The sequence below is a fragment of the Ursus americanus genome, chromosome X, assembly GCF_024610735.1.
Source record: "Ursus americanus isolate L20-20 chromosome X, mUrsAme1.1.p, whole genome shotgun sequence".
NCBI classification, from domain to species: Eukaryota; Metazoa; Chordata; class Mammalia; order Carnivora; family Ursidae; genus Ursus; species Ursus americanus.
This window is the reverse complement of record NC_142164.1, coordinates 112527339-112554116: the sequence shown is the minus strand read 5'-3', so window position 1 is coordinate 112554116 and position 26778 is coordinate 112527339. Positions and strand designations below refer to the sequence as shown.

The 26778-nt window shown below is 49.8% G+C and overlaps 1 protein-coding gene across 4 annotated transcripts in view; it reads right to left on the bottom strand.

The window, feature by feature from the left end:
• GPM6B (glycoprotein M6B) overlaps window positions 1–26778 on the bottom strand; it is a 160304-nt gene that overhangs the window by 16804 nt on the left and 116722 nt on the right. For 2 of the 4 annotated variants that reach the window (XM_087860142.1, XM_045800680.2), the window contains exons 2-3: window positions 19843–19962; window positions 124–310 (exon numbers count right to left, since the gene is read on the bottom strand). In XM_087860142.1, the coding sequence (XP_087716268.1) occupies window positions 124–310; window positions 19843–19962 (307 nt within the window). The remainder of the gene's footprint in view (window positions 1–123; window positions 311–19842; window positions 19963–26778) is intronic. The other 2 variants (XM_087860141.1, XM_087860140.1) reach the window with 1 other exon arrangement.

Here is a 26778-nt window from a genome sequence, read left to right as displayed (position 1 = left end):
GCTTTTTTCTACCTGCATCCAAGTAAGCTTGAACGAAAAGCAACCGTTTCCTGCCAGGAGAGCTCGCTCGTCCTTCTGCAAACATCATGGGGTAGTCATTTCCACGGGGCGGCAGGTACTTACACCTCACTCAGCAGGGCGTGGTCACTGGTGTTGGTGGAGAAGTGTTGCTCAAGAATCGCCACGGTGCCCGCCAGGGCCACGTGCCCGCAGCCACAGAACAGGGCGACCCCGGAGAAGCAGAGGATGGTGGCCACCAGGGAGGCGTAGGGGACCCCTCCCAGACACTTGATGCAGCATTCAAAGCAGCCTGGACCCAAAGGAGAGAAAACGCAGCGGTTACGGGCAAGATGTCTCTGTCTGCGTCAACACCACACCTTCGCAGAGAGGGCCGTCCCTTGCCATCTCCCCTCTCACGCTCTGTGGTTAACAGCTCAGCATGCCAAGGGCCGGTGGGGTGGCTGTCCTCGGCTCACATTCTGTGGGGAGGGCCCCGGGGCTCCAAGAGGGGAACGTAGCTGAATGTACTCGGGGCGAGTAGCAGCACAACCAGCAGACAAATAGTTAGGGAGTAAGTCACAATTCTACGGCTTCCTCATGGGCCTGGGGCTGGCGGGGGGCAGGGGAGCTGCTCGAGTGACAGTGAGGAGCGATCGTTTCACTAACAAAGTCAACAGAGAGGACAGCAGTGAAGCTGCGTTTCCACACGTAAATAGCGACCCCCAACCTCAACCTTGGGGGGTGTCAAGTACCTCTATTTCTGTAGCAGCCAAGGGCTTTCTCCCAGCCTTTGACCTCCTGGGCAACCAGAAGCAGCAGACACAGTAATTACACTGTTGCTGGGTTCAGAAAAATAGCCACATGGTCACTTTGGAAAGGTGGTGGGTATTTTTGGTCCCTACAAGTACAAAGTCACCAACATCCACTCAAGTGGGTCCACTTGAGTTTCATTCAGGTCAACATCAAATCCCCTCATCTTTTTAATAAAAGTGTCTCCCCAGCCCAGGCAACAGCAGCAGTGCAAGATCCCTCCTCCTCCTCCCCCCACACTTCCACCTGCCTCCTTCCCTCGATATGTGTTCAGAGTAAGAATCCAGAACTGGTGGGTGACATTTAAGTACTTGAAGGAAAAGGAACAAAAGAAAAAAAAAAAAAAGATAACAGATAAAAGACAAAATGAGCGTCCATGAAGTGAAATGAAGAAAGAGCCACAATTCACTGTTCATCTTAAGAAGATTTTTTTTTCATTTTTAAAATAAACTTTTACTGGAGAGATCCATAAAGCTCTCCCCAAGGGACAGAACCGGGTGACATTTTCAGTTTGGAGACATTTGTGTTTCATCTAAAGCAGTGGTGGCTTCGTGGTAATGTCAGTACCTCTCCTGACCTCCCATCCCTATTTATATCATCCAGGCCTTTAAGTAAATGGCTTGTCAGGGAAATCGAACCTGAATGCATTATGACGTTGAACGGCAATCGAGAGCAGTTCATTACTTCAAGGCAAGCACATTAAGCCAGCTGATTTTCCCCCCAAATGCTCTTTACAGTAGACAGGGGACGACTACCCAGCGTAAAGCCCTGGAGATGGGCTTCGCCATTTTGAGGGACCTCCCACTGAAAAGCAGCATCTGTCCAAACCCACAAGAGAGGACTATAAACTCTCATCACCGCATTTCTCTTCAGTTCGTTGGAAAATAAAAAAAGGTCAGGGCTTCATAAGAAAGTGTGCTTTCTTTCATTTCCAAAGGTGGCTGCCTGTCGTCCTGAAGACCAACCTCCGTGAAATGGATTTCGGACACTACGTACGGCGGGAACAGTTCACGTTCGCTACAAGTCAGTACCTTCAAGAGCTCTGGGTACTTGGGATTTGGGAGCAAGGACGCTAGAGTTCCATCTTATTCTGGCATACAGAAGACATTTCTGGGGAATGAGGGGAGGGGAGAAGCAGTCCACTGAAAGGCCAAGTTCTCTCCAGACTCCCAGAGCAACAGAACCACAACCCCCAGCCTCGCGTCCCACCACGGACCGAGCAGGTAGACCGCGTGTGGCGTTGTTCACCCCTCCCCGTGCTCGGCCTGTAGGACGGTGTGAAGAACGAGACGAATGCCTGCTTCCCTGGCTGACGAAGTCACAGCTGGTCCCCACTGGACAGAGATGTGTGGCCCTGGGACTGTGCTGTCCAACAGAGTAGCCAATAAAAAAAAAAAAAAATCAGTTCCTCCACTGTACTAGCCGTATTTCACACGCGCGACAGCCACGCGTGCTGGGGGCTGCCGTACGGGACAGGAAATACGGAACGTTCTGTTCTCACAGAACGCTGCTTCAGAAGATACATTTTTGACTTGCCACCTCTTCTATTTTCCGAAAAGCGAGCTGCGTTCTTCGGAATTTGACTTTGGATTTCCCGAATCCAGTACTTCTGGAAGCCCTACGGGGTGCTAAGCACTGTGCTTGGCACGGGGGATGCAAATACGAAATAAGACGTCTTCTTTGCTGTCTAGGAGATCTCTTGAAGCTGTGGGCAGACAAGTGACATCACTATTGTGGCACAGTGTGACAAGGGCCAAGCTCTAGACTGCTGGAGAGCCCGATGGAAGGGGAGAGCGGAGGACAGGAGGGAATACATTCCTATTCGAGAGGAGTCGGGAAAGGCCTGCAGAAAGACCTAGTATGCAGGCCACATACACAGCTGACATGCTGGCACGGACCCTTGAGCTGATCAAACGCTCCTGACTTCCTGCGCACGCGTTTTAGTAAAGCCCACATCCTTCCTCGTGGCGGCGCGCCGCGCCTGCCCTGCGACGACAGAGCCCAGCCTTCCAAACCCACAGCTGCCACTTCAAAACAGTCTTTCATCCAAAGGGTTAGAGCATTCTGCTTCTTTCAAAGGAAAGATCACAGCTGCTCCCGGGCTCAGAAAGACAAGTGGGGTTAGAAGAACGATGCCATTCAGTCCCAGATTTGCCACCAGAGGAAGGCTCAAGTTTCCCTCCGATTTCTCTCTCTCAAGGACTCCAGATACCCCATGCTGAGGGTCGAGTTTTGTAACAGCAGGGAAAACCAGAGACTGGACAATCTGGGGGATCACGTCAATGACTCATACTCTCAGCACACACCGCTGCTCCTACGTTTGCAGCAAATGATTTGATCTGGGGCTGTAGGAACTGGTTCCCACACACAACAGAAGTCACCACACTGGTCATTGTTGTCCCACACACAAATTTTTTTTTAAAGATTGTATTTGTTTGTTTGACACAGAAAGAGTGCGTGCACAGCAGGGGGAGCGGCAGGCAGAGGGAGAGGGAGAAGCAGGCTCCCCGCTGAGCAGGGAGCCCAGTGTGGGGCTCGATCCCAGGACCCCGGGATCATGACCTGAGCCGACGGCAGACGCTTCAACTGAGCCACCCAGGTGCCCCCGGAAGACAAAACTCTTATGGACCCTGCCGGCCAATGTGAGTAGAAGCTTCTGGAACACAACACGGGAAGACTATGTAGGAAATAATATAGCTGGATGCAGAGGGTATTCTACCTCGGCTGGTCAGGGATCTGCAGGGCTACAATTGTGTGGTGCCCACCTGACCTTCCGTGAATGGATCACCCCCACTGGACCTTCTATGTCAGTCTAGAAGGTCTAGCTAAGTGGGTAAGGTATCTTTAAACACTGGGCAGTTTGGGCCTATGCCACACATGTATCCCAGAGAAACCCAAACGGATCAGAATCAGTTTTCTAACCACAGATGTCAATACTGTTAGTGTTCTCACATGAACAGCATTTCTCGTTGGAAATACAGGCAGGAAGGTATGTGGCAGACGTGGCGGTGGAGGCCATGACGGTGACGTGTGCTCAGGCCAGCCTCCTAGGCATGCGACCTGTGCTCTCACGGGGCCGCGTGCTTGGCTGCATGCTCTGTCACTGCCGCCTTGACATTCTTCCTCATTGTGAGCGGGGGTGTCTGCACTTTCCTTTTGCACGGGGCCTGCAACTTCTGGGGGCGGTTTTTAGTAGATGCATACGGGAGGAGGCAAGAGGGGTTCTTTTAACTTGATACGCCCACAGTGGCATTGTGTTTCATTTCACAGTGTTGGCGATACTGGCGAGAAAGGCAGACATCGCCTTGCCTGCCACGTCATCCTGAGCGCAGTGACCCAGCTCTGTAAAGACACTAGCCGTGGGCCAGAAAGAAGGACTTCTCTCTTCACTCTGGAAGGGAGGAACAAACTCCCTCTCTCACAACCCTCAGAGTCAAGGCCCAAAGTTCTCCTAAGCCTGCGTGTTTGTAAATAAAGCTTTATTCGTTTACAAGTTGTGGCTACTTGTGCCCCGCAGTGGCATATGGAGTAGCCAGGACAGAGAGAGCACAGGGCGTGCAAAGCTGGAAACGTTCACCGTTCCCAGGGAAGGGCTGCGAACCGTGCTGGGAAGCGGTGGCGCTCAGAGCGTGGTCCCAGGCCCGGGAGCACCTCTGCATGTACTCAAGATGCCTCCCCGCCCGGCGCAACCGAATCGGAAAGCCTGGGACGGACCCAGTCATGTGTGTCGCACAAGCCTCGGGGGGGCGTCTCGCGTGGGAGCACCACGACCAGAATCACAGCAGCTCTTTGCTGTGCCAGCTCCACCTGCTCCCTTGCATTAGCAGCCAAACTCCAGCACGATCAAAACCGAACTTCACAAAACGATTCCTGGCTTGCGGCCAAGACGGAATAACGGGGACCTGATTTATTCTCCTGCCGGAAACAACCGAAAAACTGGACAAAATATAGGAAACGATGGTCTTGAAGATATTAGACATCAGGCCATGAAGAACCGTCCATGGCTTCTGAGTCAGTTATTAAAACGAACGCTCAACAGAACCAAAGACTCCACCTTCGATGACCCAAAACGCACTGCGCGGCAGCAGTGAGCACGGGTCCATGTGAAGGCCCCGCTTGGCGCTCACTCAGACGAGACACTTCCCCACAACCCCGCTCCCATCATCATCTCTGTTACTGGGGTGTCTTGAAGGCCTGGTCTCATTGAAGCTGTCGGTTAAGTGGATGACAGCGTTGGGAGGGAGGGAGCAGCTGTCCATTCTTTTATTCTACTTCATTCCATTAGTGCATGTTCAGTGCCCACCAAGTGTCTCCGAGGTCCCAAGCACTGTGCTGGGTGCTGACGACTCCGTGGCGGGCTAAGGCACGATCCACGTTCTAATGGAGTTTAGTCTATGGGCGGGGGGGGGGGGGGGGGAAGGGACATCAACCAAATGGTTTACTTCCAAAGTGCTAGCAGAGCAAACAATGGCTGTTGATGGAGGCTTGGGGTGGGGTGCAGGGATGGCTTCCGGAACTTACATATGAAGGATGGATTTGAATTCGTTTGGTAAAGGGAGAGAAAGATGGGTGAGGGAGGGTTTTCCAAGAAGCGGGAAGAGCACGAACGCAAGTTCTGGGGTGGAAAGGAGCAGGGCGCTTTCCCAGGCATGAGAGAAGCCAGAACACAGAGCGGCGTGAGGGCAGGGCAAGGAAGGCACGAGGGGGTCTACTGGAGCTGGACCACTGAGGGCTTCGAGGCTGCATTAAGGATTCTGGACTTTATCCTCAGAACCAAGTGACCCCACGGAGCATTTTTATCCCCAGGGAACAGACTGGGGTCGTAAAAGGTCAGTCTGGCTGCTGTGACAGGAACAGAGTGGATGTGGAGGGGACTGGGAGCCCAGTGTAATAATTCAGGTGAGAGATGACAGGAGCACGCACCGGGCAAAGGCAGAGGGAGTAGAAGAAACGGATGGGTCTGAGAGAGGTCGAAGATGTCGAATTCGCACAGCTTGGTATGGATCTGCTGGCGACGGATTGGTGAGTACCGAGGAAGACTCTTAGATGTCCGGCATGTGTACCCGGATGGGTGTTGGGATGACCCTTGAGCTAGGGTTGACCAGAAGAGAGCTAGGCTTGGAGAACAAAGACGATGAGTTCAGTTTTAGACATGTTGAGTCTGAGGAGATCGGATGTCATCTCAAGGGAAGCTTTCCGGTGGGCAACTGGCTTCCTAGGTCTGTAGCTCTGAGGAGCTGAAGTTGGACGCTGTCAGCTGCTGTTGGATGGCAACGAGAACTTTCAGAGGTCAAGAAAACATATGAGTGGACCATTGCTCAGTTGAAAGTGATTTAGACCCTTGGCTTCACAAAGCACGGTCCCTGGATGAGCAACAGCAGCTCCATCCGGGAGCTGGGGAGAAATGCAGACTCCCGGGCCCCGCCCCGGATCAGCTGAATCGAAGTCGGCATTTTCACAAGCCCCTAGGTGATGTGCGCGCCAGAGAGTTTGAGAAGCCCATTTCTAGTCAACAGTCCCATCTCCCATCTTCCCGGTCCTGGGGGGGGGGTGAACCCTGACTCCATCTGAAGGGCCTGCTTTTGTGCTAAACCCGTATTTGGGGTTTCTCCCTAAGAGGCAGCCCACTGGGCTTGGCCGGAACATTCTAGCCACTTGCCAGTCAAACGCATGGCAAGTTCCAGGGTCTGCAGTGAAGAAAAACAAAATGTTCCGAGTTGTTCAGCTGTCTTGAAAGGAGTGCAACTGGAGTGCTTTCTCTGAGCCAAGCGAGTACCGCTCAGCTCAGAAGTGTGGCCGGGAGGCGCTGGCGGCACACCGGAGCAGGGCCTGAGAAAGCCCACCTCATGGTCCCCTCCCCCGCGCCGCGAAGGGTGCCTGGACCAAAGGGCTGGATCTGGGACTGGGGCTGTCCCCAGTATGAGGAGTCGCAGGCAGGGCTGATGTTTGCCAATGTGGAGGTGGTGCCAAGGGTCTGCCGAGCAGCCCACGGGTAAACGTCGGTGCTAAGGGCGATCAGTGCTTTTCTTGGCTAAAGAGATTTTTAGATTTTGATTCACACAAACTCCAGTGTGCATTAGCCTAAGGCCGTTTAAGTAGAAACCACATAGTAGGGAGAAAAAATACGCATCAGTGCCTCTAACTCTCAATGGCCATTTTGTCTCCAGCATCTCTAGAACCTTTTGTGCAGAACAACAGAATAAAACACGTTTTGTCCTCAAGCTTGCGGATGGCCGTTGCCATGGCTGAGTTCATAACAGCCCAGTGATTTTTCCGAGTTGTCTGTGATCCGGGCTGCAGAAGAATGCTGGCTCAGGAGGGGTGGTGGCAGGAACAAGGGCTCGGATTCTTCCCCAGGGAAAGAGTGAGTGAGAGGGGAGAGAGGGAAAGGGAGACAGAGAGAGAGAGAGAAACACACATTCTCTGGCTCGCTCTCATACACACACACACACACACACACACACACACGCACCCCCATGCCCTCTAAACAAGGCCTTCCTTGCTACTTGACTGATTTCCAGTGAGCCAAAAAGTTAAGAAGGTAAAAAATAACCAAGGCTTGCAACTTCGAAACCACAGGCACCAGGAAAAGAAAGGCAGACAGAATCCTACTCAAAAGAAACAAAAGTGAACGTCAGCCTCAGCTGACCGAGGCCTCCCAGATTCGGAAGGACACTGCGCAGCGGTTCTCCCCAGGGGGTGACTGTGCCCCCCAGGGGACATTCAGCAGTGTCTGGAGATATTTTCGGTTGTTACGTCGGGAGAGGGTGCTGCCAGCTCGCATGAGCAGAGGCCAGGGCCAACGCTCGACAGCCTACAGCGCGCAGGACAGCCGCACAATTACCCGGAGTCCCAAGGCGGAGAAACCGCAGAGCGTAAGCAAACACGGATACGTTGTTTACATCAGTGGTTTTCAAACGGGCCGCTTCTGCCCTCCGGGGGCCTGATGGCAGCGCATGAAGACACTTTTAGTCATTACAACCGCGAGTAGGCTACTGACGTGTTGCAGGTAGAAACCAGGGACGGCGCGGGACCCCTGCCCGCGAACCGCACCGCCCTCCCACGGCGCGCATGCGCGCCTCACGCAAGGGCGGCCAGGGCGCAAAACGTCAAGAGTGCCACCTGCGAGAACCCCCGCCCTAGGGTGACAAGGGCAGTCCCGGTCTGTGTCAAATTCTACAATTAAAAACAAACCAACCAACCTTAAACTTCACTTTGTTTTAAAAACACTATAGCACAGAAGATCTCAAATTCGGCCGCACATCACAGTTATCTGAAGAGCGTATTCAAGATTCAAGCCCTGCCGCCCAGACTTCACCACAGACCCAGTAAATCAGAATTTCTGGGGCTGGGACTCGGGGATGAGAGCTTTCGCCTTTTTTAAGGACAAAAGACAATGAGCGTCCAAGTTGGAGAGCAAGCGTGGCAGAGAAGGGGCAGCAAACTGTGGCCCGAGGGCCACGCTCCGCTCTTCCTGTGGCTTGTGAACTCACACACTCTTTTACATTTCTAAAGGAGTTTTTAATGTCAAAGAATAATATTCTTTCATATTATCTCATTCTTTCACGATACGAGCCTATGAGATTCAATCCCCCGTGTCCATAAATAAAGTTTGATTGGAACACAGCCACGCTCACTAGTGTATGTACTGCGTGTGGCTATTTTCAAGCTGCAAAGGCAGAGCTGAGTAGTTGCCAGCGAAACTTGCCGTCTGGCCCCTTACAGGAAAAGTTTGCAGAGCCCTGTTAAGCAGCAGTGCCTCTCGAACTTTACTGTGCCTAGAAATTCCCTGGGGATCTCATTAAAATGCAGATTCTGTTTAGGCAGGTCTGGGGAGAGAACAGGCTTCTGCATTTCTCACCCACCCCCAGGGCATTCTATTCTGCCCGCCCCCCAAGGGCAGAAAAGGGAAACTGAGGTGGGGGGGGGCAGAGCCATGGCCTGGGCAGTCCTGGGAGACCAGAGACATTTTCAGGAGGTCTGCGAGGTTAAAACTCTTTTTTATAAATAGCACTAAAATAGTACTACTTTTTTCAAAGATTCATTGCTTTTATTTTTTAGAGAGAGAGAAAGAGACAGCGGAAGGGAGGAGAGGGGCAGAGAGAGAGGGAGAGGGAGAGAGAGAATCCCAAGCAGACTCTGTGCTGAGCACAGAGCCTGACATGGGGATTGATCTCACAACCCTGAGATTGCGACCTGAGCTGAAATGAAAAGTCAGATGCGTAACCGACGGAGTCCCCTGGGTGCCCCTAAGATGTTACTGTGTTCACCGCGCTGACATTCGCATAGCACACCCGGCGACAGCAGTGCATTCTCCACCACACCCTCACAGAAAAGAAAACTAGAAAATAAAAGGTGGGCGGGCACCTGGGTGGCTCGGTCGTTGAGCTTCCAGCTTGATTTCAGGTCACGATCTCAGAATTGTGAGTTCGAGCCCCACGTCAGTACCATGCTCAGTGGGGAGTCTGCTTGAGATTCTCTCTTCCTCTACCCCTCCCCCCGCTCACACTCTCTAAATAAATCTTTAAAAATTTTTAAAAAATAGTTTTACTTAAAAAGGTCCTTGACACAGTAAAGGAAATTATTAATTTTCTCATATCTCAACCCCCCCGAGTATACACCTTTCGATAGTGTGATAAAACTGGAGGCATAAAGCACATCCGCTGCACCTTCAAGTGAGATGGCGGTCCTGACGGAAAGTTCTAGCGTGACTGAGTTGCGAGCTGAACTAGCACCTTTTTTTGTTTTGGAACATCATGTTTTTTCTTGAATTAGTGACAGACGGACTATAGTTAGTAAGACTTGGGTGTCTGGCAGAAATTTTCTCAGAAATGATCGAAGTGAGCTAGAAACCCATTGATGGTAGTGGTTACCCATTGATTCTGGAAAACTTGTACCTGCCACAGAAGAGAGTGCCAGCTTCCCAATACTCGAAAGACTTCTGGATGAAATTGGTGGCGATATTAACAAACGGGGCTTTTTTGGGTTTAATGAAATGTGTCAGTATTTGGAAGATCTGCGTGACTCAGAGAACCAGTATTTTCCACATAACCAATATGTAAGGTTGCAAAATCGTTCTTGCCTACGGAGCCAATCAAAGTGCAATTGAGAGCGACAGATGGGAATGGAACAGAGTCCAAAAAAGGTCACAGATATGGCTTCAGATTCCACCTTACAAACAATCTTTAGGAAGCCACCACTTGTTGAATTTGGGTGTATTATCAAGGAGTTGTTCCGCAAATATATGGAAAGGCCATTAAACCATTCCTCCGTTCTCCAGCTACATATCTGCAAGAGGCCAAGATTTCATCCCGCACGTCAACCACAACTAGTTACCCAAGATGCCTGTGGATGAATGGAGAGGCAGGTAGGAGAACCCAGCTGTCTGACAGTAAGTCAGGTATCCAGGACATTTGCAAAAACCTAGAACAGTACTATTCTTCTCATTGAAGTTTTGTCTGCTTGTTTGTTTTGAAAAGTAGTTATCTTTCCTGAACACAATGTTAACATGTAATGGATTCGTTATTGTTATTTTAAATAAATAAGTTCATTATTTAATAACAAATTTGTTCTAATTTCTAATACAGAAAATACTTACAGATATAACCCACTTCAGCAAAAGCTTTTTGGAGTCTTCAGTTATTTTTAAGAGTGTGAGGGGGACCTAATACCCGAAAGCCTGGGAACCGCTGGTATGAGGCGTTAAAAAGGTATCATGGAGTCAATGGATGGGGGGCTTCCTGATAAAGCGCTTCATGAGAAATCACTTGAATGCCAGTCTGCTTCCCCCTTCTCTCTCGACCTCTTCAGAGTCACTGACCCTAACGTTCAATGGTATAACGCTAAGAATGCTGAAACTATTTTTAATGACGCAAAGGGAATGGCTTTTCAACAGATCCTTTTAAATTCTTGTCCTAAAATCTATTAAATAAGAAATGTTCATATTTGTGGCATGTTGTGAAAATCTTAAAATAGATTAGCCTCTAACATTTGTAATATGGCATGAGCAGTACAAGATAATTATTATCAAAGTAATGCTATATTCACAAAATAAGAATAAACGAGTTCAAGAAACAGACACCTGTTGGTGTCTTCCTTTGCCTTTGGTGGGAACTGGCTCTGCTTTTCCTGAAGATCACTGTGTGGGCCCTTTGCCTCGTCACGCGGGGGAGTGGCGAGTCGGGGAGGCTGACGGAGAGCAGGGGAAGCTAGCTCTAAGTTCAGACGACAGATTTTAGAAGCATGGAGAACTGCAGGGTATTCAGGAAACTTGAGAACTCTGTGCACTAGCAAGCTTTAGCGGCACTCGACTTCCTCGACCATCTGGCCGATGGCATCTGTACCCTCCTGGTGAATCGCAGCTGGGAGGCGCCATGCCGGGGGGGCCACCCGGGGCCCCACTTGGGAGTGGGCTGAGGGACATAAACACACAAGAAATCATTTAAGTACAAGAGAGAAGGGACTTGACTCAGGGACATGGGGAGTGAGGTAGGGACAGATCTCCCTACCCCGGCAGTTAGGACAGATGGATAAGCGTGTAGGGGCGGAGAGCAGGCCCAACAGGATGCGGGGCGTATGGGGAGAGTTCAGGAGGTGGCCGAGTCTATGGAGACACCAGGGCAGCGTCAGGGGAGAAGCCGGGAAGGCAGCTGGGGCCCTCCCCCCGCCCAGCCCAAAAGCTTGTGTGCTTCCCTTGGCAGGCAGGGGAGCCAGAGGCAGGTTCGTGAGCAGGCAAGTGAACAGGGCCTGAGGGGTGCTTGTAAGACATCCATCCGGCCCTGCTGTGTAGGCGGGACTGGAGTGGGTGCAAGCATAACAGGCCTTTCAGAGTTTTAGTCAAAGGGCACAGGGCGTGTTCCACAGAGGCAGGAAGGATGAAAATCAGACAAGGGTTGGAGCCATTAAGCAACTGTTAATAAGAAAACCGCAGGCCCAAAATGGCGTCACTTAGGCCAAGTCCCCAGACCAGGGGCTTAACACCTACTCTATCTGCTATTTTGACCTCTCCCAGAAATGCAGTCATAACCAGTCAGTCAGGAATTTTTTCAATCAGCCAGTGCCAAAGAGTCTGCCACAGGGATCTTCTCCATCCCCTGAAGAAAGATGAGGTCGTCCGCATGATAAGACCCCTTGCTTTTCCCCCTAAGGGAAGAAGGGCCTTGCCTGGAACAATCCTTTCCTTCTGCTAAAAATTTCTTGCCCCACCCTCCTATGAAAACCTTCCATTTTGAACAAATATTCAGAGCCCCCTCTACTTGCTAAATGGGATGCCGATGGATTCATCAATCATCTAACAAAACCAATTGGATCTTTACGATTTACTCAGTTGGATTTTTATTATTTAACAGAGTCAATGTCACACCACATTTTATACGAATGGCTCGGTGAGAAACAGTGAAGGAATTTATGTGAACAAATCATCAGAAGGGCCATTCCAGAAAATGCAAACCAATCCAGGGAGACAGAAAGCACATCAGTGGTTGCTTGGAGAGGGCAGGTGAGAGGGAGGGCTTACGAAGGAACCCCGGGGCCCTTGTGGATTGATGGCCAGGTCACCCTCCGGCTTGTGCTGCTGGTTTCACAGGCACATTCCTATGTCAAACTTATCAAATAAGGCCACTTTAAATATATGCGCCTCAGGCATGTCAAGTATACCTTCAAAAAAAAAAAAAAAAAAAAAGACCCGTGTCTTAAGTTTGATGTTCACAAAAGACACCAGTAATTTTAAGAGGTTGTAAATCTCTCTGGGGAATAAAAGACTGGCAGCAAAAGGCAGGAGCCACCCCCCAGCTGGGTGGGGTGGGCTTGGGGGACATACCCTGTGGCTGCAGAACCCACAGGCTCCTCTACCCGGTAACAGGAAAGTGAAGGGGCAATTGTCATGAAGGGGAGAAGAGCACACTCTGGGGGACGAAGGACACGCTTCCACTCCAAAACGCATATGCGGCTTGTGGCAGGCGGCCCTGCGCCTTCTCACGTTCACACCCTTGTGGGATTCCCTCTCCCTGAGCGTGGCCTGGACCTAATGACCTGCTTCCCTGATGAGGTTTCCAAGGACCATGATTTCTGTCTTGCCGGCACTTTCTCTCTCATCCGCTCACTTGCTCCGAGCAAGCCAGCTGCCAAGTCCTGAGGGAGCTATGGGAAAGCACACGTGGCAAAGCATCAAGAGAAGTCTTGGGCCAACAGTCTGTATGGGACCGAGTCCTGCCAACAAGCGCAGCAGTGAGCTGGGAAGTGGATTCTTCCACGGTTGGGCCTTTCGATGAGACTGCAGCCTCAGCTGACACTTTCATGGCGGCCTCGTTGGAGACCCCGGGACCGCTAAGCCAAGCCCAGACTCCTGAGCTACAGGAACTGAGATAACGTATGTTGTTTTTAGCTGCTAAATTCAAGGTAATTTGGCACACGACAGTAGATAAGGAATATGCAGCCACAGCTCTACGACAGGACCCTTTCACGTTTTTTTTTAATACAGAAAGACGCAAGGACAAGGATAAGAACATTAGGAGGCGTTGGCGTCAAATTCAGCAGTGCAGTCTGCTAGGGATGTGCTGATTTGGTTTGGGGCATACTGATGACCAATATGCATACAAGCTGCCTTTGAATTTCAAGTCGACGTTGTTCTTCAGAAAGTTGTTTTGAACTGAAATGACACTCTGCCAAAGATGGCCTAACGAGGACCTATTTCCCTAACCACGGTTATGAGAGCGCATCTGAATTGTCTGGGGGAACTTATTAAAACATACCAAATTCCTATGACCCATCCCAAGGTGGGTGGGGCCCAGGAATCTGAATGTTTAACCAGCTTCCTCAGAGAAATGACCCCCAAGATTAAGGAGTGCACTTGTCCTGATGAGTACTGGGTGATTAAAATAAAAACTTAAAAAAAAAATGACCCAGGGAGCCTGGATGGTGCATGCAGTTGGGAAGACAGCTCTTGGCTACGGCTCCGGTCGTGATCTCAGGGTCATGAGATCGAGCCCTGCTCAGCTCCGTGCTCAGCACTGAGTCTACTTAACACTCCCACTCTCTCCCCTCTGCCCTTCTTCCCCACACATGCTCTCGCTCTTTCTCTCACTCTCAAATAAAGCTTTAAAAAAAAATGACCCCCAATATTACACTTAATAAAATAGAAACGGTCTTTCCAGTTCACAGAACAGAAACCTTGCGGAAGTATACCAGATGGCACAGCTGATGAAAGGACACCCTGACAGCATTTCACAGGACTTGGTTTATCACGGTGACAGTGAGAGCACGACCTGAAAGAGACTGGAGGGGCTGAGCTTCCAGAAAGAGCCGAAGTACTCTCTGAAGAAGGACGGGGCTTTAGCCTAAAGCCTGTGAACAGTGGGTCCCCTTGGGTAGCAAGGATTCTGGAGCCTGAAGCGAAGAAGGGGAGGGATCTTGGATGATGATCTCAGGAAAGTGAGTGACTAGCAAAGTCTTTGGGTGTTGCCTTCCGTAAGTAGATTAAATTTTGGACGTGGGCTAAGAATGCGAATACTTCAAGTCAAGGGTTGGCAGGCTTTTCTTCCCCTGTAAAGGGCCGGATAGCAAATATTTCTGGCTTTGCAGGGAATGTGGTTGCAACCACTCAATTCTCTTGTTGTGGCAGGAAAGCGGCCACGGACGATCTGTACGTGAATGGGCGGGGCGGGTTTTTGATAAAATTTTATTTACAAAAAATGCGGTGGGTGGCATCACCAGCTTGGGCTAAGTCAAGTCCTCCCGGGAATGTCCATAACCTCCGCTTAGTACCACTGGGAAAGAGCACACGAATGTCAACAGAGTCGTTTCAGGAGCATAGAAAAAGGCTCATGTTGATCCCATTACTTTCCCCAGCCTCACTTTTCACCACTAGAGTTATTCCTCGGGGGAAAGCACTGTCCACAGAAGTTTCCAGATAAAATGCAAGCCCCATCCCACCTAACTGACTCTCTGAGATGCAGAGATTTCTGTTTAGCACAAAAGCCATTTTATATAAGCTTCTGACAGACATGGAAACCCATGGGGGGTGTGGCTTATCTGTGAGTGAACAGGAGGGATGCCCGAAAGGACGCAGCCGGGGGAGGTGGGCAGACTCGAGCCTCCTACCCCGCGGTATCTCAGTTAGCTCTTAAGGGTGGCAGAGGGTCTCGAAACACAATTCATTTTAATTAACTCCAACAGAAACACAGCACACAAGGGGTGCCATAAAGGAAGTGAAGACCAGATGTCACTATTTCTAAAAGATGAGAATCGCTGCTTTGGATAATCCAAGTTGGTGTCCCTAAAACCAGATGTTGTGTCTGATAGAAAGCTCCAGATCTTCAATACTGATCAATGTGCTTTTCATCTGTGCTTTCTCTGTTTGCCGACCCTGGGCTGAGACGATCAGCCACGAGACCAAAAGGCAAAGGGAGTTCTGGACGCGGCAGCTACTGTTATGTAATCAAGCGCTAATCACATACTCACAAGATAGCTGATAAAAAAATGAACATTCATAAACAAGAAATTATGTCTATTTGGCTGACATAATAATAGGCTTTGGTAAATGAGCGATAAAATCATGAACTGCTGTCTACGGCACATGTTCCGTGAAGACTGCAGGTGATTCGAAAATGAAATGATTGATCCATGGCGGAAAACCAACTGCAAAGAACTCTAAACCAGCCACCGCCGCCGCCGCCGCCAAAAATCCTCAGACACGTTACTGCGCGAACCTGGGCTGTGACCCGCTTGCGCCGTGGCCACCGTGAACCCTGGTTGAAGCCGCACCACGTGCAGTTACGGCAGCCGTCGGCCGGCGAGCTTGCCCGGCCCAGGCTGTGCGAGGGAAGAAGGTCTCTGCAACCAGACTCTCGAGAGCAGGGAGGCCCGGCCATCAGCGTCCACACAGCACGACCACGCCACCGGCTACAGGTGACACCCGACCACAGACGGAGCCTCAGCGACGTACACGAAAAGATAAGGGGCCCTCCCAGCCGACCTAGAAATACAGTTCTAGCATGTGCAGGAAAGACCTCGAACTTAGTGGCCTTCCAAGCCTGGGTTAGGAAAGAGTGAGCCTACAGAATAACCACCCAGTAGCAGGGGCCAGAGGGGTACAGGCTGGAGGTGTGAGGGGGCTCGCCTTCCCGGGTCACACCAGGGCAACCACCCAGAACCCGGCCGTGGCCTGATCACAGCAGTGGACACACGGGCTTCCTGCTCGACTCTCACCTCAACCCACACACAGGCACGCCCCACACCATCCAGGGTGGTCCATGTGTGAGAGGGTGCACTCTTTGGATTTCTGGAAGGATCTACGGCCATCTCAAACCAAGAATCAGAAAAATTTGGGTTTGGGAGATGGGCAGAGAGGGGACTGGTGATTGGCAGAGGGGATGATCTTGCGGCCGCTTGGCTATCAGACTGAACGCTGAACCCCGGATGGACCGGTGCATGAAGGGTCATCCTTGGTCCATGTGCTTAGAGCCCAGATTAAATAACAGCAACCAGCAAGTCACTGGATTATATTAAAGAACACGACGAGGGACATCCGAGAGTTTCTCCCAAGCCCGCAGTAACGTCCTCCTCACCCTCTCTTTGCCAAGAGGACACAACGCTTTCCCGCTTCCCCTCCCCCACTCTCCTTCAGCAAGATTTTAAACACAGGAACGAGGGGAGGTTCAGGCGGGCGGAGAGAGAATCCAAGGTCACTGTCCTTCAGACTAACCAGGACTCAGAGCCTCAGTGACTGGCGACTCTTGCAGAGGCCTCTCCACAGACAGACGGGGAAGAGTGAATCCCTGAAGCAATCCTCAGCCTTTTCCAAAGAAAAAGAGATTTCTAGATCTCCGGAGGATAAAAACCACTTCTTCAATTCCTTTCCAGTTGTCCCTTCTTACTCTTGGGCCTTCCTCTAAGTTAGTGCTTCTCAACTTCAACCTGAACTGGAACCATCTGGAAATCTTGTTGAAATGCAAACCGTGAGTCAGCAGATTTGGGTTGCGGCCTGAGACTCTGCATTTGTCACAAGCTTCCAGGTGAGGCCAAGTCGGCGGGGCCACAGATCACACTCGGAGCAGAGGATCTGGCCGCTCTTAGGCTACGCTCGGAAGCTGCGCCCCACAACGGCCCTACGTTCAGCACCACATTCGGACAAAGGCAGCTGCGGCACGAACGCCACCATCTCGGGCCCGGCCCCCGGGCAGCGCAGCGCGGGGTCGTCCACGCGGCCCCCAGCCTCGGATTCCCTGCAGGCCTCGACACGATGTGCACATTACCTGGCCAAAGCGGTTACAGAATGAAAACGGAAGAAAAAAAGAAACCTATGGCAAAGGTTTAACTCTCCGAGTCCTAAAACTGTAATTCTCCTGGGAAGTTACACCAAAAACGAGGGACGTGAAAGGATGAAGGTGTGCAAAGCAGAGTGGAACCGCCTTGACTCTTCCAGTGGGGAAGAAGCAAGTTGGGGGAGCAGGGGGGAGGGGGTCACTGCGTTCACCGCCGCATAGGTGGGAGAGGCATTTTCCTTCGGCAAAGATCTGCTCAGCCTCTCTGGAAACCTCCACGCCCCTCCCCCCCGGAAAGAAACTGAGAACTCTGGGGGGAGAGGGGGGAACACACCAGAGCCATATGGAATTCTCTATTTTTTCCCCTCACACCATCTGCTTTGGGATCTAAGTACAGAATGGCAACTGCGTTGATTTAAGAGCCAACAAAATCTCCAAGCAACTGGGAAGGCGCTCACATGGCTGGGCTGGTCCCCTCGCGGGGGCCGCGCTGTGTAAGGGCCGTGCGGCTGGCTCGGCCACACACTGTCCCCAGCGCGCGCGCCCCAGAGGCGTGTGTGTTCCGATGACTGTAGTCAATACGCACAGAAAGGTCGAACTTTGTGCGCGTAAAGTCCACTGCAGGATCTGGGAAGGTGATTCTAGAAAGCAGGTTTAATGCTTTTGTTTTCTCCCCCTCAACCAGAACCCGCTTGTTCAGGGAATTCTCACATGAAGTATCACCGGCAGTGGGATACCCTCGGAGTTCGGCCTGTCTCCCCCCACCATCCCAGGATTCCACAAACTCTGAAAGCATGGGATTTGGGGTTTTTGTCTAGCTCGGTTGGGAACAACACCGGTTCCGAGCTGAGCTTACTTGGTGCCCAAACCTGAGCCGAACGCACAAGAGGCTGTTCACGGGCTCCGTTTCCCAGGCCTGGGCTCTCCACGGAGATGGAGGCAGCGGATTTGGGGGGCGCCCAGGCCTGGTGGGCGCTATTGGGAGGCACACGGGATGTGTGTCCCACCTTACTTTTCAAAAACCCAAACTCTTCTGAATTCTGAAACAAATTAGGCCCCAAAAGTTTTGGGGGGTGGGAAATAAAGCCTCTGTTTTTCTTCTCAGCTGTCACCGCTCCTTAGAAGGCCCGCGTTCCGGGGTCCACCTGCGGGGTCAGGAGCACATAAGCTTCGCGGCGAGGCTCTCGAAGCACGTGCCCAACAGCTAGCAGCCGACAGGCTTTGCCCCTGAGAAGGCCCTGCGCTCTACTCTCCCCCACACAGTCCAGGAGAGACGCTTCGGGTTATTCTCCATCTCCAGCCAGCCTGGTGTCCTCCAATACACTTTTTAAGACAAACATCATTCTCTTTTAGCAGTTTCTGGTAACTTGGAGGCCTTCCTGTCCTGGTACCAAATACCTCCCTCCTCCCCGTTCCCCCGTGAACTGCGCACATCTAATCATGCTGGGGGGGGGGGGTTTAAAAACAGCATGAGATACAGTTTACCTATAACATTCACCTGTGTGAAGCGTACGGTTCGATGGCTCTGCGTGAATTTACAGAGTTATGTAACCACAATGTCACCACAATGTCACCTTAAAACCTTCCCATCGCTCCACTGCCCACTCTCCCTGTCCTCCAGCCTCTGACACACAGAAATCCGTGTTCTGTCTCTGTGCATTTGCTAATTCTGGAAATGTAATATAAATGGAATCAGACAATAGCTGATTCTTATCTCTGGCTTCTTTTACTCAGCATAATGTTGCTGGGATTCATGCGTGCTGGAATATACCACATCTAACAGCAATTTCTCAATCAAGATTCCAGAACCCTCTCCATTCCTTGAACGATCTATGAGAACAAATGTCTATGTCACTTCTTGCTCACTTTCTCTAACTGGCCCTGCGCACACACGCGTGCACACGTGCGCGCAAACACACACGCAGCTGGTGCCTGATAGCCATATGTCAAAAGAAGAAATGGGTAATTCAGGATGTAGAAACCCGAAATTGGTGTTTATCTGACCCACCACCTTCCCCTTCTATCCACATTCTAAATAACGTGAAGTCATCTGAGTTTTAGCTGACCGAGCCGGGTCATAAGATATATGTAGACTTTGGGAATGGGGAGGGTGGGCGTTCTCCCCGCTTCTGGGCCCCCACATCTCACTCCAACCTAGCACCTAGCAGTTCTGAGACCAGTGTTCCTTGTGAGCAAGGAAACTGGAAACCAGATCCAACGGACCTACCTGATGGGATCGAGTACACAGTTATCCGATCCTCATGTCATGGGCTTGGATTTTTCCTTCTCAAAGACAAAGATGTTCAGACAGAGCGCTGCAAAGCAGTGGGCTGGGAAGCCATTGGGGGCCACTCCCGGTCCTCTTGGAGCCAAGGCACCTTGAGCGCCCCAGACCCGTTCTTGGTGCCGTGGAGGAGGACACACGTGACACCCACCACCACCCCCTGTTATTGGTTCAGACATTGGAAATTTTGCAGTTAACCCAAAGCTTTATGTCATTGCACACTGCTCCCTTTGAGAAGAAGAGGTGAGGGCAAGGAAAGGGGAAGGAGGGAGAAGAAAGAGGCCAAAGATGGGGTGGAATGGAGAGGAGGAGAGAAAAACAAAAGATGATTAAAAAAAATCGTCAAGGGCCAATTCCACCCACGCCCCTGTGAACAAATTAATGCATCAAACAAAACATAAAATAGCACCACACTAAAAGAGCCATTACAGATAATATTAAAGATAACAGTTGACTTGCTATTAGAATTCAGCCCGAGGCTGTATTTACCTGGACTGCTCAAGGGGCTAGCCCTGTCCCCCAGGGTTGGCACGGGATGGTACTGGTGGTTCTTTGAGCCTGGGTACATCCAGTGGTACCTGCCAATTTCCATTTCAGCTCTGCTGTTCACTGCCAATTTCAGGTGGCAAAGAGTCAGTGTCTCTATCTCCAGCAAAGATTCTATATCAGCATTTATTCTTTTACCATATAGTTAAAGGAAACGAGGAGTTTAAAAAACGCACGACTGAAATGCAACCTTTCCGTACCAGCCGATCACCGAGGCAGGAGGAATCGAGAACGCTGGAGTCTCCTCCGTTCTTGACGTCGACAGAACTCATCCAAATCGCCTTTTCCTTCCTTATGGTCACCATGAAGTCCCCCCACCCCGCCCCTTAGAATGCTCACTTTGGGCAGACACTATTTACAGTGGAAATCTGGCTTCTCCCAAGACTGCTGTTCTTTCTGGTTATTTCCCTTTCAAACCAACGGAGCGCAGTAGTCACCGCAGCCACACAAGCAAGAGGGACTACAGGCTCCCCCTCCATGATGGTACCCAGCTCCAGCCTTGAAAACCTGGCCAGCGACCCCCTGGCCTGCTGAATCTTGGATAAAACTCCTGTCCTCCCAATGACATCTGCAATATTCTTTGTCAGCTCATTTTAAGCTCAGTACTTCAGAGATTAGAACGTTCTGGATTAAGTCCTGTTCTAATTACCTCCTAGGGTTTTATAGAGAAAGGGCTCCTGGTCTTGGGCTCCAACCACTGCTTCCTCACACACGTGGTAATGAGTGGCCTCTTGGGGACTCTGGTCCCTATCTGCTAATAGGACTCTCTTTCCCACATCCTAAGGGACTGGAGGGAAAGATACGCATCTACCAATGTGCCTGACTCAGAGAACGCTCCTGGTAACAGTGCGGTCACAATCTTAAAATCCCTAAGAGCTCAAAAGGTCACCTGTGGCCAACTTATGTCTCTGAATCACACAAAACCTCACAAGGGATTAGGCCCTGTGGGGGGTCACAAATATTTAAGGACAAAAAGTGATTTTTGGGGTGCCTGGGTGGTTCAGATGGTTAAGCATCTGCCTTCGGCTCAGGTCATGATCTCCGGGTCCCGGGATCAAGCCCCTGGCTCAGCGGGGAGTCTGCTTCTCCCTCTCCCTCTGCCTCTCCCCCTGCTCATGCTCTTTCTGTATCTCTCTGTCTCAAATGAATAAATAAAATCTGTGAAAAAAAAAAAGTGGTTCTGACGTTGATGTGAGAGCAGTGATTCCATCAGATCAGGTTAGAATGCTCCACGTGGGCCCTGGGACCGCTGAGGGGGAGGCCTGAGCCAGCAGCCACGCTGCGGGGCCGTAGAGCGAACGCCTGACCCGGGGCGTGTGGAAGCTTACAAAGCCTTTAGGGAACCCCATAGGCACCGTGCACGGTCTCTGAAAACTCCTGAGCTTCTCTCCCACGGGCGAGTGGAGACTTTTCTAGGTGGTGTTTCAGAGAGAGCCTTTATGGCTTCGAGGGAAAGCAAAACCATCTCGTGTAAGACATGTAAAGACGTTTAAAGATGTTTAAAAGGGGGCGGGGGGAAGATGCCAGGGCAAGATCAGACCCGCGCAAGGACGCTACTCGCTGCTGCTTTGTCATCAGTAGTGAGAGCGCAGCTCGCGTTTCTGGAGCGCTCGCGATGTGCTAGTCGCCACGCAGAACACGCTGCACCTGTTACCTCAGTAATCCAAGGTCATGATGTCTGCCACGCCCATCCTACCAAATCGGTGCGATGAGCCTTCTGTCTTTCCAGATGGAGAGAGCAAGGGCAAGGAGATGCCGGGATCATGCAGCCAGGGGAGGAGGAGCCGGGGTACGCGCCTGGGCCGTGTGACTGCAGAGGGCACGCCTCTGAACCCGCCAGACCCTCCCGGCGCGCATGCGCGCCTGCTGCAAGTTTCTACCCTTCTGCTGAGCCCGACAGGGGTTTTTCTGAGGTCAGTGTGGAGGTGAGCCGCGCTTCTGTGCCGCCTCAAGAGAGGTCTCAGGTCCCGAGCTCCTGCTGTTATTTCGGGTTTCTGGAAAGGACTTAACTCTCAACTTTCCCTGGGTTTAGATTTTTGCTTCTCTGCTCAGGAGATGCACTCTCAGATGTGGGCTGTGCTATGGGTCTGAGAGCAAAGACACCCAGTGGGGCTGGTGGAAAGAACCAGAAGCAGGTTAAGTGGCTGTGAGCCCACACCAACCTCAGGCAAGAGCACTGCAAGGAGCGCGAGCGCTTTTGGTCTAGAAAAGTTTCATCGTCCTCTAAAACACATTCCTCTCTCCATGCCCAACGCACAGCAGCTGCCCAATAAATGTCTGCTAGAAGAATATGAGGTTGAAAGCACGGCAGCACCCTGGGACCCTGCGGACCAAGAAACCGACCTCCAGGTCCCCCACCACACTGACCTCACCCAAGCCAGGCCATGCAATTCCCTGCATCTCTGCACAGGATACGTCCATTCTCTGTTCTCATCTCCTCATGCATGGGGATGTCTCCAGACAGTCAGGCAATCAGGCACAGGCTACTAGGCAAGGACAATAAAAAACCATGGACTGCCCAAAGCTTATGTGTTTTCTGACAAAAACATGGCGGCCATGCCAGACATGCTTAGTTCAGCGTAAAAATACTCCTATTCCAGCAGATGTGGAGATGGGGTCAGCAAGTGGATGGCTGTTTTCCAATACTTCTGGGAAGGCCTTTTTACAACAGTAAATCTTTAGACATGAAAGAAAAGAAAATCATGTCTATTCTCGATTTTGGAGCCAAATCTTGGAGGCATTAAATATAAAACTAATTCTAAAAATTTCAAAGAGCACAGTATACATTGTATTTAAAAGGACAGGGTCCCAACATTTAGGAGGGAGTCACCAGATTGCAAGGAGAAGCCTCAGCTTGAATGGTCTATTAAAACACTGTCGATGCTGGGCAACTGGCAAGAAGTGGGAAAATGTACACACACAGCCAGGAAGGCCCTGGCTTAGGCTCTACGAGGGAAGACTGCAAACGTTCCCCTGAGATAGCGGGAGCCAGGGACGGGCAGGAGACCACCCTATATTCTGGAAGATGCACGAAAGTCTGTGACATCTGAGCTGCTATGTAGAGCTGGGGCTGAGGGGAACGGTGGTGGCTGATGGGGACGGTCACAACCGCGGGCGGTCACCACCAAAGGTGGGTATGAAACGAACAATGGGGAATTGAGGAAAGGAAAACAAAACAATGCCTTGTACCTTTCCCCCCCTTTTCTCCCCCATTTACTTAGATAGTATGATGTATTTCTGTGACCGGGCTGAGTAACTCAGTCAGGGGCAGACTGGTACATTTTCTGGCATCTACGAAATCATCACCAGAGCCAACTAAGTGACAAAGACTGAGCTTCCTTAGAAAGACCATACGCCCTAGGCAAGGTCTTTAGAAGCTGGATCTATCGTCCTTCATTTTTAGGTATTATTTAAGATATTAAAGGAAAGCTCTACCAGCACCACGATCAATAGCAGAGGTCAGCAAACGGCCCCGTTTTTGTCAAAAACGTTTCATCGGCACTTGGCCACATGTATCAGTTGATATACTATCCGTGGCTGTTTCATGCTACAACCGTAGATGTGAGTAGTTACAACAGAGACTGTGTGGCCTACAAAGCCTAAAATATTTACTCTCTGGCCCTTCGTGGGTGAAGCGTGCTGACCTTGGCCACCGAACGTGGCTGGTTAAGGCTTGAGTACGGGAGGAAGTCAACACAACTGAGCAGATCAGCCTCCAAAAGAGAAAGTTTATTTTCTCTTTTTACACGTGTCTGGAAGAGACAGGTCCCTGGGCTGGATGAGGAGGAAAGTTCTCCCCTCTGGCACTGTCGTCCTGCTATTTAATCTGCCACCGAGTTGGCAAAATTAAGGTTCAAACCAAGATCCTGCTCTACATAATGGTGCCTAAGACGAGTGAAGCGCCCCTGTACGCCTGTGACGTGTGCTGGGAGGCTAGAGGACGGGTGACGTGTCAAAGGAGAGTATTATTAAATGAACGAATGAATGAATAACCAGGTGCATTTGTGCAGCTGAGACTGGAGCCTCCCTTTCTTACAAGTGAGTGTGTGTCGCCTTGTTCCTCCATCCCACAGCCATCCCTATTCCTGGCCGGCCATCCCACAGGGCTGTACATTCGGTCCCAAGGAGAAAAAGGCAAGAGCGTGTCTCTGGAACAATCCAATTCATCACCGAGCCCCAGTGAGGGGAAATTTACTTTGTGGGGACACTCACTGGCTATTTCACACGTTCTCGGGTACATCGAGGCTCCCAAGTCACGTCATTAAGATGATTTACTCTAAATCAACTTGTAGTTTGAAGTCACAGAAAAACGCCATTTGTAAAGTGACAATCTGATCTTGAGGTTTCCACCCAATTTCAAGGAAGGCAAATCTAAATTTCCAGAAATGGGTCAGAATTCTTTGTCTAATGAAATAGCAAGGCCAAGTCTTGAAAAATGTGCTAAAGGAAACATTATAAAAGCAGGAGATGTGCCAGATGGCTCATTGAGATCTTCTCCACCCTTAAATTTTCTAAAATAAAATAAAATAAAATAAGGTAAAAGCAAGCTGTATCATACCTACCACATACGTCCAGCACCATCTGGCCCACCATGCGTTTCTCTACAGCCTATCCCCAGACACCCTCTCTTCAAATGTCCTCCCTGGCAGACTCTTAGAGGGAAAAACTGCATCTAAAACTTTCTCCATACCATATTCATGTAACCAAGTTAGAAATTGTCAATAAAAATCTCAAAATCAAATCATTTCTACATCACCAGGAAGAGCATAACATGTTAAATGTGTCCCTCAGGGGTTTTAGCTCACAGGCCACAAATTCTAGAAGACTTTTCTTCCTAAAAAAATAAGACGGGGCCCAAAGTGCACGCATTTGAATTAAAACAAACAAAACCAAACCTAAACACACAAGACATTACATGTGATCAAAAAAACTTAAATGCATGTGTTAATTTTTTACCCAAGTCAACGATCTGAATTCATTTCTTATGTTGCTTATGTCCTAGAATTTATTTCCAATCACACATTGTTTCCAATTCACTACATTTTTCTTCCTATGTGGTTTGATGCCTGGAACTCTCCAAATTATTTCAGCAGTAATTCCAGGCACTTAACTAGCTCGACTATAATTGTTTCAGTAGATTCCAATTTCCTACATGTAATAAAAACAATTTGCATCACAGATTTTTTTTCATACAATACAGCAATTGATTCAATTGTTTTTCTACCCCTTGACGGAGCACTCCCCGTACTTCCAGACGCACTGGTTTTCACAAATGAATTGCCATCAAGTAATACTCCACGGAAATAAATAGAAGCCTAGCTCTCCATCTCTTTATTAGTGAGGCCCATGGTCTAGTTCCTTTGATTCAGTCTCATTCCTTCCTTCCATTTACTCCATTTCAGTGCGTCTGTTTACTCAGTCCTTACACTTTGATTCAATTTAGTGCTTCCAATGTAAAAACCGTTATTTGTAATAACCTGGCATTTCTTACATCATCTGAGAAGACCAGCTTGCTTTCCGTAAAAATTTCTGCATATCCACTGAATATTTCTGGGGAATTCTGACCACGTAGTGGTGTTCTGTAGCAAAAGCCATGAGGCAGTTTCGAACACACATACATATATTTTTTAGGATTTGGATTATTTTTGTTTAAAATAGGAGCAAAGCCCTCCTGAAGCAATAGCTCTGTTGTCCTGCTGAAGGAAGTGAGACCACCTAAAAAAGTTGAGGTCAATTTATAAAGCTAAGTTTAATTTCTATTCTTAATAATAATCCAAATAATTCTGCAATGTAGTAATTACCCACAGCTAGAATTCCCATTGGACAATAATACCCCAAATTAAGAGGCAGGTATAGCCCCTAGCACCAACTACTAAAAACAAATGGGAAAGGAGGAACAGAGGGGAAAAAAATAGATGTGCATGAAAAACTCTGTGGGAAGTGACAAAATGTATAGGATTTAATTTCAGGAATTAAATCCCTTGCTGTGAAAAGGCTTAAAAGAAAAGCACACACACAAAAAAGATCCACCAGCTCCAGAATTATATAATGCATACCCCAATTATGTGAAAATTTTAAATGTACATTTCAAGGAAATCAACATTTATCTTATAAATTTCCAATGAAATGGGAAGGAATACTGGAGTGACAAGCAGGCAGAAACATTAGTGCCTGTCACTTCATGCCTCTGTGTGTGTGTGTGTGTGTGTGTGTGCACGGCACGCGTGTGTGCCTAGAATGACAATGGACGAGCAAACTGGGAAATGACAATGATGATACTTGTGTGGGTTTTGACTTGGGTGAAGCTGCCATGTGAACTTATTCGTCTAAATGAAGATTAGCAGATAAGCCATCCTCCAAATGGGCACTGGTGGCGGGTCCCATAGGGACCACAACCCCGGTGGCGGCAGCCGACACACGCCCTGGCCGTGCTTACTCACGCCTGAACTCTACATGTGACAATAGCTTGTGTTCACCTGGCATTTTTGAATTACCTCACAGCTGGTGTTTATCAATTTTGGCAAATTTTGCGGTTCCTCCAGAAATCACCTCTTGCTTCTCATTTTGTCTCTAAAACCAGAGCTAATGAACGAGGTTTCACCTACAGACGGTCAATAGATGTAGTACAGCCTGTGGGTTCGGTGTTAAGTAGTCTTTAATTGATGTAGAATGATAGCAGCCCATAAGACTAAACGAGGACGAGACACACAGTCGTGCAGTGATGATTTGGTATTGGTTTTATGCCCCTCGCTTGCTTTAGGAGAGGGAAAAAAAATAAAGGTATGTTTTTGCAGAGACCAAGACGGTTTTATGAATGGTTTATCAATGGTTAATTTGGTTTATTAATATGGCAAATACCACATTAATAAAAAAGTGGGC